Consider the following 20,338-nt stretch of genomic DNA (forward strand, 5'->3'; position numbering starts at 1 on the left):
AATGTCATTGGTTTTTTTATGAGACTAGATGATTTTGATGTCTGATCGTTTTATTCATTACCACGACGAAAATAATTTATGTCAAACCAGGCACATTGTAAAACGTGTTATAACATTAATATACTATTTAATACAACCGATAATAATCCACAAATAATTTGCATAGCAACATTTTGTTAAATGGAGTAATGAAAAATCATCTCTCATTTATGACACAAACCTAACCAAACCTAACCGTGGGGGGGGGGGGGGTGAGGAAACGTATGTTTTGAGATGGCCACGCTGCACCTCACTGGTTCTTTACTACTGAATAGAAACCGCGCGTGTTATTACTATACCTATGTTTTTTTTATAGTTATCCAAATACATAATATATAGGTGGCCTATGTACATACCTACAATCGATATTCTAACGTGTATCTCGTGTCTATATCAGAGCAATATGCATAGGTGCCTTAAGTTCTTAACGTCTCAAAAATCAAAAGTGAGTCAAAAGTAAAAACGATTGTAGCGTGCCGTCCATGAACAATTCTGTTCACGCGGTAACGTATATAATATATCATAGTTCTTAACAGGGCCGGATTGGTTAGGCACTTGGGCGAGCTACCGAGAAAATGTCTGTGGGCCGGTCGCGTGAGAGTGAGTGAAAATAAATTCATGTTTAAAATACGATTGGCCACCTATAAGCTCGTAATAATTATAGACGTAATTTTGGGCCACTGAATATGTAAATGGGCTGCTTATAGAAGTGAAAATCTCGATGAAAATTCCCATAATGAATCACTCAACAAAATGATACATCGACACAAAACAATTACATTTTTTCATTTAACATTTTATTAATTTAATTAATACAAATACAATTTGGTATAAGGTACAGGTAAAGGTATTTAGTATTATACTATAGGTATAAGTGTATATAAATATATACTTAAAATTAACACTATAGTAACAATTAACTATATCAATATTGTATAATAGTTTAATACTTTAATATTATATAATAATATGATTTTAAAAACGAAACAATCAACAAACACGTATGTCATATATATAATATTATAATAATTATATATATTATTATAATAATATAATATTATATTAGATAGGTAGGTATCAGAAAGTGCGTGGAAATAAACGATTTTCAAAACAATATCTATATATTTGATTGTCACCGTATACCGTTTTGATTGAATCATTCCTATACGAAATACATAGTTTTTCACGATCACGTCATAAATGTACATATTTAAAAATAATAAAATATATTTCCATACATCTGTGTACATCAATAATGTGGCGATTTGAATCGCCACGATTAAATAATAATAATTATAACAATTAAATAAATAAATAAAACAAATAAATTAATATAATAATAGTTATTAATCATAACCACATAATACAAAAAAAAGTAGGTAATATTAATATCTAAGTATAATAATAATAAATAATAATATTAGGTAATATAATAAATTAATAACTAATAGGTACAAAATACGAGTGACCGTCTGTCTTGCAAAATCGAAATGGTATCGTAATACATTAACATTACCTACCTATATTATACAATTATTTACCTATATTATAATATTATATATTGTCTATATTATACTGACCACTCGTGTGATGTGAATAAAAACCATAACGTACCCAATATGTAGGTAGGTAAGGTATAGTAAGGTAGGTAAGGTATAATACCATTCTTACGTATAAATTATACTCATTGATAAATAATATTAATGTCTAATGAGAAGTGATGCAACGCCGCGTTGCAATCGTAATCAATAACAGTGTAAGTGTGTAATGTAATATTTATATACATGATAATAATTAATAAATATAGGTAGGTACCTACAGACTTAAGACACGTTTTGTTTCACGATATCATTATTATTAATATATTTCATATATTATATTTAATGTGCGCGATAAATAAAAATATATCAATTCGCACAATATGCAGAAATGCGCAGTGAACTTTGTGGCAAGTGCCTGCCGTATACCTAATAATATAATAATATCGTAGATGGAAAAGTAAATTAATAACACCTACTTATATATAATTATATAGGTGTTTAAGGTCTTTTATCGCTTTGATTTGATAAACACGATGAACCCGTAGTTATTGTTTCGAAACTTTCAAAATTCTGGACGGCAGATAGTATAATATATAGGTACCAATAATATGATGCATATGTTATGTACTTATGCGATGTATAATATTTATTTGATTATATAATAATATAAGACGTCAATGGAAATTGAAGAAAATATATAATGCATATTATATGTATTAATCTATATTGTGATTGAATAGTCTAAAAGTCGAATTTCAATATCATTGCACGCCTAGGTATATTATCAAACATCAGTTGTGAATTGTGTGCAATGTGTTAATAATAACTATTCGGTAAACTTCTCAAACTTAAAATTGCCCGCGACATCCGTACGTAACAAATATATAATTATTTATTTTATATCAATTACAAATTATTATATGTAGTTGGGCGGTACACCGGTAAAAGGATCAATATAATAATTGTTCTACGTAGTTTTCAATTTTCATTATCAAAAAACCTATTTGAGTGTTTTCAAATATTTAAATAATATTATATAAACATAAATACGGAATATTACAATTACATAATGATAATATATTTTTTTTGTTTTGTTTCGCCAAAACTTTACGCTACAATTCTTTTAATTTAAATTGAAGAATTAATTAATACATGCGTTTGACGTATCACATACTAATAACACACTCAGTTGGGTACGTAAATATTGTACAAACAAATTAAATTCGAATGGAATAAGTATAATCATTATATTATTGTGTACATAATAATATACAGAATAAACACACAGCCTAAACACGGGTAATACTACTATGTTATAACTTATAACTTTATAAGTAATAAATAAAGGAACTAATTCTCATTAATTGAATCAAATTTTTAGGCGACTATATACACAGATAATTAATAATAATAATTAATAATATATTATACGCGTACTTATTATGTAGACACGTATTACAGCGATTAAGAAGTTGAAATAATAATTATAAATATAATATATTATATTATATGTTATCATATAGTAAAATATTATCTATATTATTATATTAACGAGTATAATGACTATGCCTTGAAAGTTTGTATACCAGTAACCAGTATAATACCTATTGTAGTTTAGGTTTATGAGTATAGGACAATGACATATATTATTATTTACTATATAATATAGGTATATCGTATATTATGTACGTTGATTTGTATACAGCTAAGCTTTTCGTGTTTAAGGTTTTGTATTTCATTTACGACACTATACCTGATAATCAAATAAATACAGTAAACGCGTTACATTTTGTGAGTATATGATTTTCTATAGGTATCGTTGGAAAAATAATTATTACATTATACCATACCACTTATTTAATACCGACATAGACATATGGCTCGGGCATTAAGGATTACCTAAACAGGCTAAACAACTTGCAAAAAGTCACTCCATTGTGCATGATATTATTACGATTTCAATTTTAAAAGTAGGAACTATTAAACAGTGTTATACCATTAAAATATAAGCAACCAGTAAGTAATTAAAATCAGTACAATTCATTTAGATAAATAAACGTGTGAAAATAAAAAAAAAATTTTTAGTAGGGGATTAACTTTAAATTGTTATGTATTCAGCTTCACAATAGTACTTAATTCAATCATATGTCCTAATAATTAATGAAATTAAATAAAACAAATAATTATTGCCGAGAAAATTCCGTATATCTAGGCGTATCACTATGGCTAGGCGGTATGGTAATTATACGGCCCCGGAATAAATTTTATCTGCATAATTCTGCGGTTCCAAAAATGTATTATTAATAGGCATTTACTAAATGCCTAGTCCTAGTGTTTCGTAGTGTGTAGGTACTAGGCATAGTTTACAAGGTCTAATGTTTCCAGAAAACACGTTTAATGTATACCATAATAGTGAAATATTGAATGAATGAACACTTGCATAATACTTAAATGAGTTGAATAAAAAATGGATAACTGTCTAAAGATAAATTAAATATAAAAATAATAGTAATACGATTAAAAGGATTTATTATTAGATATTGTTTTGAATTTAAAAAACTAATTTATTTGATATGGTTAACTAGGAATCTCCAATAATTATTTAATGAAATTAAAATATAATACATTTTCAGAATTCCGTGTAAATGGTTCATTCTATAGGCTCAGTATAATGTAATAAAATGATTCCTGAAAATAAAAGCAATTTGGGCCCTGTTTAAACTTAAGGTACCTATAACTATAGGCTATACATCTTGAAAAATCTATGACTAGTTTATTTATCAACATTTTACTAGGTATAGGCAGGTACGTGATAAAAACATCTCTCCGACAGTCAATTAAAATTACAACTACATTATTTTTATCCCTAGTGAAATGAAATGTATATATATATATCAGAGGTTCCCAATAACTTTTCACGGTACGACACATTGTAAAATGTTCAAATTTTGACGATCCACAACCTACTCTATAGGTACTAAGGATATTTTCATTAATAATCGTTATTTTGTGATGACTTTCATTCTAACAGCGTCTTGGTGACACGTCACTGGTACACTTGTAATCGTCGTGGATAATGATCAATGATAATGGAAATCAAAAGAAATCAATGGAAATGGCCAATGATAGAACTTAATTCGAACATCAATGTAAGATTATTTCTGTTACACGGAAAATACTCAATCATAGTAGGAATGTCTTTTCTTTTGTATATTTATATAGGTATTCTATAGAAATTGAATATTAAATATTTTATATTATAAAAGTATATAAATATTCCAAAACATAATGTGACAAACCAAAAATATAATCGCGGCCCAAAAGTGGGCCCCGACCCAGTTTGGAAACCTCTAATCTATGTAATTAAACTTTGGAAATTTTTCTAAAATAAGAGCTTATAACTTATTATCATGAGTTAATTTTTTTTTTGTCTTTTGATTTAAGTTAGTAGTGACTAGTATAAATATCACACAAAATAATATTCCAATGGATGAATTTTCAATTTAAATGTATCTTTTTGTAAATAAGCATATGCATTTTGAAAATTGAATAAATTGATGTATAACCACCAATCTATTTACCCATTGATTTAATATACCTACCTAGGGGTATAAAGTAGTGAATAACAATATTTTAGAATAATAACCATTTAAATAATGTGAACTAGAATGGTATGCACTACTATAACAGGTTTATTTATTATGAATATAATTTCTAATACAACAATACAAGAGAACAAAAATATGAAAGATTGAATATATATCTATAATTGTTGTGGATAAATAATATTTTAGTACTTTTTAGTAAGGAATTTTTGGTTTTAACATTTCTGACACAAATTGTAATAGTATAAGTATTTAAAATTAAATTAAAAAATATACCTTGCAGTATGAAAAATATTAATTACTAAGAAAATAATAAGAACAAACATAATCAAATCATGGAACAGAAACACTACACGTTAGCCTTACCTAATACCTAAAAATAAGTAATATTATCATTGAATATTAAAATAGTTATAAAATATAAATACATTACAAATATATTGAACTGAACACAATTATCTAATTTATATTTAAAAGATTCTAATTAAGGATATAGTCTGGAGTATAAGTACCATTAACTAATGAAACATTTGAAACAACCTGATTCATAATTAATACTGAAAATAAAATAAAATTCCCAATTAACTTATTAAACTCAAAGCCGATTTAAATACATCTGATCATACAATTTTAAAATAAAACACTAATCAACAAAAAATTAATGAAAATACATTTATTAGGGCAGGGTTGTATTTAGAAATCGTATACCAAAAATTCATATTATTCGTAGTTATAAGTTATAACTCATATTTTCCATCACAAAATAATTCCATAACGTATGACCAAATAACCAAAATACATGTGTTTGAATGTTAATACAATAAATAAAAGCAATGAATATCAGAAAATAATATTTACCGAATTATCAGATGACAGCTTATAATAAGCATTTAACTAAAAAATCAAAGAAAAATTAAACTTCAATACCTACAATGTTTTGAGAATTTGGGCAAAAACGTCTATACTCTATTCCAAATGTCTGGAAAAACTGCGCAGTCTCTGAACGGTAGAACCGCTGTGTTTGACTGCAGTGGTCGGCCGCATCAACCACAGCCAATGAGACTGCACATGCGCAAACCGCGACGCGTTTCCGTTGGGATTTTTTCCCGACTTATTTGGAAATTTGGAATAGAGTATACCTATTATGGTTTAAGTAGATAGTAATTACGTATTAGTGTGTTGGATAATAAGATACGATACAGATAATACATTTAACTATTCAAATTTTATGTAGTAGAAGTTATCTAAATAATTGACATTTGACAATACTAATTAAACCAATTCAATGCACATTTTGTACCTACTTCAAATTTTATTTTGTATTATTTAAATTAATTATTATATTTGGATAGTGTAGACATAAGCTTGAACATTTTAACTAACTAGAAACTCAATTTAACACAATTTTAACCCATTGTGATATGTCCACATAAAATGATAGGCTGGCTATAGATGAAATATAAACTTTTACATTTAAATAAATAAAATTTTTTTTACTAAAAATTAAAATCAATTAATAATAAACTGTTTATATAAAAATTGTACAGGCAAACTTGAACGGAAATCTCAGATTAAATATTTTGAATAGTCATTCATTATCATAATCCAATAATATCTATAAATAATGTTTACCTATTTCTTGATTTAAACAGTAGTCTCCTTTAAGTGAACGAAGTTCTTGTCATCGGGGAGTTTAGAATCAAACAATGTCCTTTCCCAAACATTTACTTCTGTAAAACCTTTTAAAATCATAAAAATCAAACAGTTTAACATACTGAAAAACAAAAACAGTTCATTTGTGCTCAGTGCGTCCACTATTTATTAAGTGTTTTAAGGTATATCAACATTTTCTAAAATTTTAAAATACAAAATCAACTAAAAATAATCAAAGTGCAATACAAACAAATAATTAATAATTCAATACAAAATGTGTGCACAAAAAAAAATAATGAAATATGCTTATAGTGTACCAACAAATAATTAACAAAATCATAAAAAATGAATACAAATTATAATTCATATGAAGAAGCTGGTAGAATATGTATAAATATATAACTAGGTGATGAATGTTTATTTATTTATACTAGTTGCATATATATTTTATGCTTGGTACAAGTCATAAAAATCAAAAATATATAATTGGTTATAGTTACATTGGATCATATCAAATATCTCTCTAAATTTTAGATTATCTGCATAAATACTAGCTTTCAATACAAAATGTTTGGTAATATAAATTAATCATTCCTTTAAGTTTTTTAAACCAGGAAAGTTTAGAATGTTTGTACTGTAAAATCACAAGTTAAACAATTAAAAGAATATGCTTTTTATCTTTATATTTTTTTTTATATAGAAGTAAAAATAGAAGCTTTCCCTGAACTTTTGAACACTCTCGTATTAATATATCATGTAAAAGGATATAGTTATCGGTACTTATTTTTATAAATTATGATAAAAAATGTGAATATTATTTTTTTGAATGCCCAAATATTGTTTCCAAAATATTTGAATAAAAGTCAATTTATTAAAATAAATATTTATCAGTAAATAATATTTATGTGAATTCTCAGTATTCTTTTATACAAGTTCTTAGAAAACTAAAAGTTCATTAGTTTACATAATATTTGTTTACAATTTTATCCTCGTTTTTATTTATATAAGTGATGTTCAAAATACTCATACAAAATATATAGGTTGCAACTTTAAATTATTTTAATTTAAACTCTTTATTCCTCTTTAAACACACCAGTGAATTGTTAAGACAAATATTGCAAGGTTATATTATTGATTATAGAACAAAATATTTGTTATGGTTAGATTAGTTCAAAACATCTAGAACAGTTCTGATAACATTAAACTAATTTTAAAAACTATGTTAATGTAAGTTTGTATTACAATTTATTGAAATATAATATTTTGATGAAATCATATAACTATTTGTCTTTGATCTATGCAACTCAATTATAAATACAAACTGCACTGGCCAACACAAAAAAAGTGATAAAATATCCTAAGTTAATTACTACATTTCTACAAGCTCAGTATACATGTAAGCACACACACATTCACACATATTTAAATTAATTATAATTGTTTTATAGGAACACATCCGAGTAGAAATTATGTATCACATTAAATTAAGTTAGGTATAACATATAGTATAATATATTAATTTTTGATTAAGCTATTACCTATGTAATATAATCATTTTATTATTTAAGAAACACCCAGTCTAGAATTCATAACAAAGTGAAAAATTAAAAGAGTGTAGAACGCCATTTTATTTTAAACTTGACTTATTATGGGCAACAAAGAAATTAATAAATATTCAGCAAAACCAATTATCCTAGTAAACATTGAAGCTAATTTTATTGTCAGATAATTAATATTCAAGATAAAGATTCATCATGATGCATGTGGGTTTTTTCATAAAAACCATGCGCGTGGGTTAATTTTTTAACCCATAATAATTTTTATATACCAGCTTTGTGTTCAATAATCAAAAAATGTTTTCTTATACAGTATAAATATAATAAAAGTCAAATTTTAATGCATTATTCAGAATTTTTTTTTTTTTTTAATAAGCCAAATCATTGTCTACATGCTAATATTATAATATTGGAAAACTGATAATTCATATTCAAAAAACCGATTCTACAATTAGTATGAAAACCGCTGGAATATTTTTGTTCCACGCGCATAGTAACGGGTTAAACAGTCCCACATTATAATTTCTAATTTCAAAGACGTGCTAGTAATAAATTGTAATTAATAATATTATTATACACAAACACAAACAATGGAATATCCCAATATTATACCCTTTTCATTTTATACTATTTAGACATAAGAAATTATTATTATGACACAATATTATGATTGATTTTTTTTTTTAGTGACTATTTTCTTTTGTTTTTAAATTTATACTCAACTAAATTATATTTTATTAGTTATAGCTGATTACTATTTTGCCATTTTTAATTGTCTCTGTATCGTAGATATGAGTTTAATGAACAACACAGTCCTGCTACGTTTTTGCGCAAGTCATACTATGATAAAAATATATAATCATTATTTTTATGTACATACATAATATCAAGTAATAGTTAGGTACAATAATTCTATAGGTTATCTCCAATTATTTTAAAAATAATTAAGGTCAAGCATGGCCAGATAATTTAACTAAATAATACGACAAGAAGTTGTCGGATCTCTACGGGCTATCTTTGTTTCTGTTAATGGTCGTTTCTCGCAAAATTTTTTAAACGCAAAAGAAGAACACCATTTAAATTTGTTTGTTGCTACTTTATCAGATTGATTGTCAAAATTAATAGGACAATTATCGGCATTAGTGAGGGTTTTGTTCGAATTAGAATTGCATTTGTTTTTCTTGTCATCACAATTATTAGTTTCATCATCGGCAATTTCCTCAAACCAATCTTCGTCTGATGAACTATGGTGGCTTTGATACCTTTGTAAAGGCATATTATTGAAACTAGGAATTGACTTGAGCCTGATACGTCTATTATGCTTCCAAGCTTTTTGCATGATCGTCGGGAATTTCCATTTGTGTGTTTTACAAATACAATTAGATACGGGAAATATACTTTTATGTGTCCCATGTTTGTCAGATATTTTTTTACGCAAAAATCCACAAGCAAACGGCTTATGTGTTTTGCAATGACTTTCTGTATAATTTTGTTTTATAGATACAATGTCAAGTTCACTATCATCTGCGGATGTAGATGGTGCTGGAGGGATTTTAACTTCACCTAATACAGTATTATCTGGTATTATTGTATCTACTACTGGAATACAACATTCATTTGAATCTACACATAAATGATCACCCAATAAAGCATGCAGTGGATTTTGGGTTTCAGGAGGCACACGGTTAAGCTTACAAGCACAATCCACTCTGTCCACTATACCTGCATTGTTCATAATGTCACATTTCAAGTATACAGGCTGGAAAAACACAATAATTCGTAATTTTTATAAGTATTTTATATTATATAAACATATAAAAGTAGCAAGTAAAATACCTGTAATATAAATAATATTATTAGTAATAATAATGTGAAAATAATATCTAGTGAACTATGATTAAATGTTTTTAATTGCACTAATGCAGTCAATAACTCCCTCAATTAGAATCTAAAATATTTATAATTAAAAATGTTAAGAGGATGTAATACCAACAATGTGTCTTACAAACATACAGCATAGAAAATTTGTATTCAGCACAACCAATTTTGTTTTAATAGCTTTAATATTAGAGTGAATCAAACTTGAAGATAAGAACATTATTTGTGTTTGTAAGTCAGTTTTTCATATTAATTTTTAAATTACATGAGCATTTTTAAATCGTAATATTTTACATACTGTTTGTATAACCTTTGTAATAAATGAATAACATATATTCATGAATTTTACTAAATTGTATAGTTAAATAGAAATAAAAAAAAAAATCAAACATGAATAATTTATATCTTATATAAATCTGAATATCTTTAAAATTACGTAATTTAACTTGTAAAAATGTGAACTTAAGGAAATGTTGGTTTTAACAGTTACCAACATTACAAATCCTATTGAGTAAAACCATAATTATATATTTTTAAATAGGTACCTTATGATCTCCCATGCATGTTTTCTTTCCAATGAGATCATATTCCACTTCACCAAAATTATCTTCTTCAAATGCCTGAAATAATAGGTAATTAAAGATAGATGATGATATTTAATACATTTAATCATTGATTTATTTATTTCATATAATAACTTTGGTTGCAAGAAGACATTTTTAGGAGAAGTTGTGTTTATCAGTTGTTATTAGAGTTTTGGTACAATATGAAATAATATAATAGTAAACAAAAAAATTGTAAATAATATAATATACTTTATAGAACCCTAACATTTTTTTTTAAATGTTGAAGCACTTCTACGACATAAAAAATGCATCTTAACTGATATGGGTACTATAAAAATATATCGCAACAATATCACATTAATTAAAATTTTAAAGAGTTATTTTCATAATGGTATAATGTAGAAGGTAGCAATATGACCTATAAGCTAATAACTATGTTGTATTATAAAGATACTATGTTTAGAATTTAAAAATTTTATATTATACTGAGTATCATAAACTATACATTTTGAATATAAAAGTTACCTTTTCATTTATTAGAAGTTTAGCACCAGTACTTAAAACCACTCTATCACACCAAGCTGGGCATCTGGTTTGCATATAGTTCATTCCTTCATGTTCATTTTCTTCAAATGGATAACTTGGTTGAAAATGTATAGGAAATTCAAATAATTGTTCTTCAAAAGATTTTAATTCATGATCAAAATCTTTTAACTGGAAACAAACAAAAATATATATTTAAAATAAAAACAAATAATTTAGAATTTCATGTATGTCTCCAATTTAATATTATTTAACTTAAACGTCTTAAACTTAATAAAGACAACAGACATAGTTAAAAATATACAGTTAGTTTTATATTAATTTATATATTATATTATATTATATTAATTTATTAATCTTTTTTTTCCTATTTGAACCTAAATATGATAGGCATTACTTCCCCTCAAGCCTACAATAATATACTAAACAGGAACTGTTATCAGTTATCACTTGAGATTAATATTAATACAATATATGAATGTACTCATAGTTCAAGTTGTGAAAAAATAAATTACCCACGATCCACTTTTTGACATAAATGTATTTTGATGGTCCAGATGGCGAAATTCTTTTTTTCTTAAAGTAAAAATAACCTAAAAACATGTAGAATAAAATGAGTGTAAAAATGTCACATATTTAAATTCATATTATATACCATTTACACATACATATTAATATGTAATACAATCATCCAGTTAACACTTACTTCTTTTGAATTGTCTGTATACTGAAAAACTAAGTTCTCTTTATCAACATCATCTTTTACCATGTCCAACCCCTCAACTATTTTCTGTAAAATAAAATGTAATATTAAAATAGGCAATTTAAAATATATACGAGTTAACTATATTTCAATGAAGAATTTTACCATTATGACAGCTTTGGTATCCGTGCGAAAATTAAAATCTCCAAATAAAAAAAACGGAGCAAATCCAAAATCGTAGTTACGAAACCTTAAGTCATAACATTCATTAATAATAATATAAAAATACTCATATATTTATAAATTATGTATTAAATAGTTAATCTGTGAATAAAACAAAAGGTGGAACGTAAGTAATTGCTCTGCTGCATAATAGGAGTAATTTAATAATAAATCACTATACACAATGAAAAAAGATTCTGGGCGAAATCAAATTTTTTGGTAAACAAACAATTATTGAAGTGAAACTTCTTTAGGCGAGGTAGTGTAAGTCAGATCATGGGCTCGGCTGTTGCGACTAAAAAGCCTACTCGAGCTTCTTCATGTATCCGCGTCAGTGAATGATCCCAGGTCGGGGGCCAGCAGCGCTATTACGTAAAGAATCCCGTTAAATATACTTATTTGTTTTGTATAATGAAATTCTCTAAATTCATGTCACTTCCCAACAAGTTTCACTTCTATCGAGCGCAATCTGGCACAACACACACTTTTTTAATAATTATGTAAACATTTTAACAAATATTTGTATCCTTTTTTTTAATTATTTTAACTGGGAATTTTTTATTTTTACCTCCCAAAAGTACCAATTTGATCCAATTTTATAAAAAACCTCCACCAAAGTTGATGATCAGAGTATTTTTTCCACTATAAAAACAAACATCATTGTAAAATCAATAAATCTATCACTATGCATAGAGTTTAAGAATATCTATTTAATTATTTAAAAAGTGATAATGTTTACATTTTGTGAGTGTCATTAATGGATGACTGCTCACATAAAAGCTTATCATAAAAAATGATTAATGAATATTAAAATATTAATGTATCCTATCCTTATCTCATGTATTAATTGTGTCCCTTATGTATAGATCATATATTACAAATACAGAAAAAAAAACTATTTACTTTTATTTTACAATAAATTTCCTTACCGTTCTAAAGTGTATTCCAGTGCTTTTTGTCTCATAACAGAATAAACGGAAGAATGCTGAAAATTAAAAAATAATTACTAACTATGAAGATGACAAAATATTTATCTACAAAAGAATAATAATTACAAAAAAATTTAAGCCAACTTTATCTTATAGCCAGTTAATAAGGATTAGAGAATATTATTAATAAATACTGTTCAATATTTATAGTATTTTATACATAAAATGTTATCTATTTTATCTAATTGTTATAGTAGACAAATAACTGATTAAAACATACATTCAATATATTATTACAACTTAGTACAATTATTAATAGATTTAAAGCAAAATTAACTCACAGATTGCATCGCTGTAAAATTTGAAGCATCATGAAACAAATGAATATTTATGAGATCAAATACAGAACCATTTAACTTCCATCTAGTTCTCAAAAAACCTTTACGTGACCATTTACACTAAAAATGAATGAAAAATAATAATAGATTTAAAATAATTCTAATAACTATATTTTTAAGCATAATACTAACCTCTGGAAAAAATTCTTGAGGAAATTTTGACTTTTCTTTTGTAGAAACATGTTCAATATTCCCAGAGTATATGGTTTTTTCAGTGACAGGTAAAAACTCTTGTTCTAAAGTTTTTCAACATTTAAAGTAAAAATCATGTTATTTGAATGGATTATCAATATAATATTTATTTTTCCATAATAGTTTAACAGATACATTTACTTACCATTAAAATCCCATAAAGATGCTTCTTTTATGGCTTCGTGTATAAAATAAAAGTTTCCTAAAGCCTGAAAAATAATAATAATAATAACAATATATAAATAAATAACAAATAGGTATAGTAGTAAGATAGAGAAATAAAAATTTTGTGCACTTAAATTATATTGTAGATATCATGTATAACTGTAATTGTATAATATATAATATATATATAATTATTAATTACATATATTATATATTTATTAAATAATATTTAAAATAACAATCAGAATAATAGATTAGAAAATTAGAAATGTTTTAAATAGTAGTTATATAATGAAAATTGTGTTCATTACAAAATCTAGGCATATCAGTCTTGTATAAATATACCTAAATTTTAAATTTAATTTTAATTACAATATTTATTTTTTTTATTTTTTTGATACTCAAGCCCCACTCAAGCCCAATCCATCAAAAACGTCTAGATTTCACTATGAAACTAGGTGTATATTCTATGTACTAAACGACTAATGAAAAATAATATTTAATAAAAAAAAAAAACCGTAAACCTCATCTAAATACACATGAAGTATATTTTAAAACTTGAGAGAAAATTAGTTTACAATTTAAGTAGTACTGTAATAATTTATTTGATGCTCCAAAAATCTTTAATATTTTCAAATTAAAATGATATAGTAGTTAAGTTGAATTGATTTATTTATATTCAAAATAACGAATAATGAGTTTCATTCGAAAACCGAAAATAAAAATATACCGTAACAATTATATTTGACTAGTTACTGTAAAATTTTCTGCCGATGTGAATTCTTCATCAAGAAATACTTGAGCTCTGTTGAAGATCCTTAACTCCTTGCTTGTCATCAATAAACTGTAATTAGATTAATTAATATTTTACTACAAATAACAGTATAGAATATCAAAACTTTTAATACAAAAAGTAATATAACTTTTAATACTTTTAATCCCCTAATAAACTTCCTGTATAATCAATACAGTACCTCAAATTCTCAATTTCTGTTCATATTTTGTAATTTATTTTTATCAGTTAAAGATCTATTGGATTTTGAAAATAATTAAAATGAATGCAAGTAGATACTTTTTAACATTAACATAATAGTTTCATTAACATAATCATTAAATATTTATTTACATAAGTCTTGAACAAATTTTAATAATTATAATAGTCACTAATAATTTCAGCCATATTATCACTTTATTACTTTAATTACAAAAATTAATATTAAAAACTCATATATTAGTGTATTAATTATTTTTATAATAATTATTAATTTATTATAATTGATGAAGCAAATGTAAAAAAGTAGTGTTGCTAAATACAAAATTATGTATAATAGAAAATAATCTGTTCACTATATTATATTATGTTAACACACAATTAAGCATTGTATAAATGAAAAGGTATAGACATTTAATTGTTATTTCATACTAAAAAGTTTTAGTTTTTAGTAAAAACCATGATTCAAAACTTAAAATTAAGTTTTATTATACAAAATTATTTAAATTTTTTAAATTATTTTGAATTATAAACCATAAAACATTTATGCTAATGAAGTAATTGCAAACAAAAATAAATTTACATAAATTATGATTAATAATTAGAAGTCATCAAATGATTTTTCTAGTTAAAGTAAGTATAATACTATAGTCTGCAATATTGATTACACATGTTCAAGGAAATTTTTTTTGCTTATAACACATGAAAGTTAATACTTAATTTGTTAAAAAAAGAATAGGGTATCATAAATTGTGAAACATTGAGGCATAAAAACACTGAAATAACTGAGCTGTTAAGTAAAATAACTACAAAAATAAACCAAAAAATAGTCTAGTAATAAAAATTATTTAACAAATAATTGTAGGTATTTAATTTTAAATTATTAACTAATAAATTTAAACAAATCAATAAATAATTTATTAAATCATTAATTACCTAACAAAAAAATTGACGTGTTTCATGCTTTCTTCGTAATTTTTCCCACCAACCTCTTGACAATGCAAAGCTATAAAATATGGATCCAATCTGCTCACAGTCTAGAGTTTAAATCAATAAAGAATTTATGAATTAATCAGTCAATATAGTAAGGAACTACCAATAAAAATAATATAAAATTAGATAACTATTATATATTATATTTAAAAATATCATTTACTTTAAGACAAATATTTTAACTTACGTTTAAAAATTCTTCAGTCCATATTTTTAACATCACACTTGGCTGAAAATAACAGATAAGTATACATTAGTATACATAGTTAAAAAGTTGAATTAGGTACAAATAAATATAGTGGACAATTTTTATGCTGCAAGTCAAAAAAGGAGAAGAGTATAGGTGAGAGAGAGTGGAGACATAACCAGTCAGCATAACTAACTAAGTAGGTAGGTTATTACTTATTACTGAGTATTATCATATATTTATATTGTTATTAATAATTATAAAAATTATTTATATTTATATTAGTTATTGATTTTAAGATATTACCTATTTATAGTTTACAATGGTAATGTATTCTCTCTTTGGGAGTAAAAACACTTATTATCAATATTTTAGCAGAGAAGTTAATCTGTGTATAAAAGTAAATTTTCGAATATTTTAATTAGTAATTACCTAATTCAATAGTTAAAATTTAAAAAGTAAAATATCACAAATTGTTGAGCTAAATATTGGACATTGAAAATAAAATATCAAAAATCAACTCATACATGAGTGAAATGTAAAAGTGAATGGATAGACAATTTGACTTATTATCTTTTTTACAGGATTTCCGTGTTACCGGTGATCAGGGTCGGTTCTAGGACTCGAATTTCGTAAGGGCATTTATAAGTAAGCAATAACTAATAGGCTATAAACTCCTTTACCTCAACATTTTTTTTGCCTTACAGGTAAATACCAAAAAAATATAAGTAGATTTACTTTATTATTTTAAACAAAATAGAATGTGCTTTTTGTTGAGTACATTATATAGTTTTACAATATCTTACAAATTATAATATATTATAAAACTATTCTTTTATAATTTAAGTATTATAAAAAAAATTAGGTAGGTACTTCTGTTACCTAACCAGAGACATAATCCAAGGGGCGATAGGGGTTATTGATCTATTTCAAGTCCCCATTAATATTTTTGAATTACAACAAAATAACTAAAATCGTTAATCTTTGTTTAAATATTAGTAAAATTTTAAATTAAAATGTCTTTAAATAAAATTGTTTTCATACACAGTTATACCTATATTATATTGATAACATTTTGGGATTTAGCAAAAACTTCTTAAAATGAACCTGGTATTATCAATCAGTAGCTATAAAAATTGAACGTATTATATTATATTGTTGTATCTATCTATAATTGTATGAATATATATATGATTTTAACCTTCCAAAAATTTGAAAATTTTCGTAATTTTGATGAATTTTAACAAATTGTTAACTTTAAACAGGGTCGCATTTAGGGGGCACTACTGGCTACAACTCCTCCGATCGCCAAAATTTGTTCCCTTGTGAATTATTAAAACTTTTAAAATTTAAATTATCTCAATAACAATACAATATTATATAATACTAATGTATTGTGCTGTTTGAAATTAAAACAGCTAATTGCTAATGCATTTATAGCAATATAGCTATCAGCGTTCGAGAATTATTAATATATCTGATGATAGTTCCTTAATACTTTTCCCAAATTTGTTGTGGTTCCAATATTCAATGGACATAAGTTATTTATACTAATACAGCATATTTTGGTAACGCATGCGGCGGCGTGCCTTATATACGAAAGTACAATAAATTATTAAACAGACATGAGCCACAGCATTTGTGAAACCTGTGATTACTGATTATTGATTAATAATTATTCTTTCATTACTCGGCGCTGTTGATTATTTATTATATATTTGTTTTGTATTATTCATTAGTCATTAATTATGACCGGCAAAAAAGAGTCAAGTAGATATCAAAATCGTAAACAAACTTTATTAAAAGACAAAAAACCACTTAATGTTATAACTTATTAACAAATGCAGAGAAATTCAAAATATATTTCAAAAAATATAAAATTAGTTTGCATAATATTTACCTAGTTAGTTTCATTAAATTTATTTTTATTTTGTTCATATTAATAATATATTGGTATGATCCTTAAAGTAGGTACCTACCTAAATATGTAGGAAAAACAAAAAAAACTTATACTATTATGAATTACAAGCAGGGTTCAAGTGGCATACTTTCAACTGTATCTTTGCGGAGGGGGTGGAGGAGGAAGGTTCGTGAAATTATTAAATAATATTTTTAAAAAAGCACACATTATTGTAAAACAAAATAAATATTTTTCTCTTTACTCATAATCTAATAAGTTCGTGAGGATCTTTCCCATTTTTCCCGTGGTTAGGCCTCTTAAGGGGGCGCCAATTTTTTTTTTGCACCTGGGCGTAAAATTTCTAAAAGCTTCACTGATTTTAAACACTTATAAAAGAAAATCGTGGATTATATTATACTTAACTTTTGTATAAATATCATTAAGTGCAACCTAAGAGTAACTTTGTGTTCAATTTTTAAGCCTTTTTCCCGACATTTTTTACCAGCAATTATTTATTATTGAAAAAATCAAAAAATGTCTAAAATTTCACGTTTATAAATAGCTCAAAAGGATTAAACATTTTGAAAATTATACCATGCATAGAAAATTCGAATATATTTTTTACTTTTGACCATACGTACCAACAAGATTCACATTCCTACCAGAAAATATATTGAAGTTAAAAATCTAATATTTTTTGCTGCTTTTTCTGCTGCAAAAGTTGATGACAAACCCAAAAATCAATATTAAAAAACACATAGAATCTAAAATTGGGACTGCCCTACTATTTAGACGTATAATGGACGGGACTGCTATTTAATTTTTAATATATATGTGAATTCCTTATTCTCTTTACAAGGTTATGTAGGAAATGGATTTTAGATTTGTTGTATTGTTTAATTAGTATAGTACCAAAATAATTTTCCTTTTTTTTATAAAAAAAATTATCGAAAAATGTTTCTTACACAACATAGAAAAAATAATAAGGAATTTCATTATTTTTTCAAAATCAAAATTGAACTTCTTGAAGTATATTTGTTTACTTTTGTTATTGGTCTAAACAAAAATATACGAAAACGAAAAAAAACGTCCAGTTTTCAACAGCCTTAAATAATAGCCATAGCGAGACCACTTAAAGTACAAAACTAATTTCTCACTAAAAAATTAGGTAGGTAAAAATAAATATTTTTTAGATCTTCGATCTTATATAAATACTAGAGTAATTCCAAAATCAATGTCCAAAATTTTACGATTTTAATTCAAATTTGCCAGAAATCTGGATTTTTATTCGGTATTTTCTAATCAGTAGATTATGTGTAATGATAATTTAAATGAATAGTAACTAGTAAGTACTTTAATATTATACATCTTCTAACATAAAAGGTTTATATAAAACTATTGAAACTTTTGGTATACTGGTATACTTTTACCTATTAAAAAATATAATAGGTAGTAAACAACAAAGACAAAAAATAAGACATAAATGTAAAATTTAAACATTTCTCGATTTTGCCAGAGTATACCTACAACTATAAGGTCAACTGTTAAGTATGTCAAAACATATACTTTAAATTAAAAAGTAATTAATAAAATATTAACCTATTTTTAAATATGTATACTCACTGATATTCCAAAAAGGAATTTTAATAACTGAATGTCAGTAGTAAATTATTATTCGTAATATAAATATAATAATATAACGCATTTTATTAATATATAAATTATAAAATAGTACCTATCTATTTTGTTCAGTTAAATATTCAGTTTTATATAACCTACAATTGTTCAACACGTATTCATAGTTTAAAATTTTAAATATTATGTAAAAAGTACCTATTATTGGCACGAGTTTAATAAAATATTTAAAACACAACATAATATGAAGGAATATATTATTTATTAGTACCTACCTATAGGTACAAAAAGAAGCAATAGCTATCAATCTATTTTGTAATTTGTTTAATACGATAGCCAAAAATAGTAAATACACACGTCAATATACGTTATATAAGTATATAGGAACATAACTGTAAAACGCTGTAGCAGCGGAAACGCCCCTCAAAATCTTGAATTTTTATAAACAAATACGCTAAAACATATCGTATAGGACATAGATATATTATAGGTATGAATGTACTATATTTATTTATATAATTGTAATTCGTAGATTCTTAAACTTATATTATTTTGTATGGTTGCAATAAAATGATTATTATTATTAGATATATACAACATAAAAGATAATTAATGCTGATTAGCATTATTAAAGCTAATTAA

At 25.0% G+C, this 20,338-nt stretch overlaps 1 protein-coding gene and 1 long non-coding RNA gene across 5 annotated transcripts in view; one reads left to right on the top strand and one right to left on the bottom strand.

The window, feature by feature from the left end:
- Positions 1–814: 814 nt before the first annotated feature.
- The window catches only part of LOC132952517 (inositol polyphosphate-5-phosphatase A), a 28,744-nt gene continuing 9,220 nt past the window's right edge, over positions 815–20,338 (bottom strand). For 2 of the 4 annotated variants that reach the window (XM_061024827.1, XM_061024826.1), the window contains 13 exons: positions 16,162–16,203; positions 15,918–16,018; positions 14,747–14,834; positions 13,971–14,034; positions 13,766–13,869; positions 13,577–13,693; positions 13,236–13,291; positions 12,250–12,334; positions 12,088–12,171; positions 11,897–11,974; positions 11,364–11,552; positions 10,818–10,892; positions 6,932–10,153 (listed from right to left, as the gene is read on the bottom strand). In XM_061024827.1, the coding sequence (XP_060880810.1) occupies positions 9,368–10,153; positions 10,818–10,892; positions 11,364–11,552; positions 11,897–11,974; positions 12,088–12,171; positions 12,250–12,334; positions 13,236–13,291; positions 13,577–13,693; positions 13,766–13,869; positions 13,971–14,034; positions 14,747–14,834; positions 15,918–16,018; positions 16,162–16,203 (1,869 nt within the window). In that variant the 3' untranslated portion in view covers positions 6,932–9,367. The other 2 variants (XM_061024828.1, XM_061024829.1) reach the window with 2 other exon arrangements.
- On the top strand, positions 2,348–10,607 carry LOC132952519 (uncharacterized). Its single transcript, XR_009665471.1, has 2 exons — positions 2,348–2,449; positions 9,895–10,607. It is a non-coding gene; the product is annotated as an uncharacterized LOC132952519 (long non-coding RNA).

The sequence above is a fragment of the Metopolophium dirhodum genome, chromosome 9, assembly GCF_019925205.1.
Source record: "Metopolophium dirhodum isolate CAU chromosome 9, ASM1992520v1, whole genome shotgun sequence".
Lineage (NCBI taxonomy): Eukaryota > Metazoa > Arthropoda > Insecta > Hemiptera > Aphididae > Metopolophium > Metopolophium dirhodum.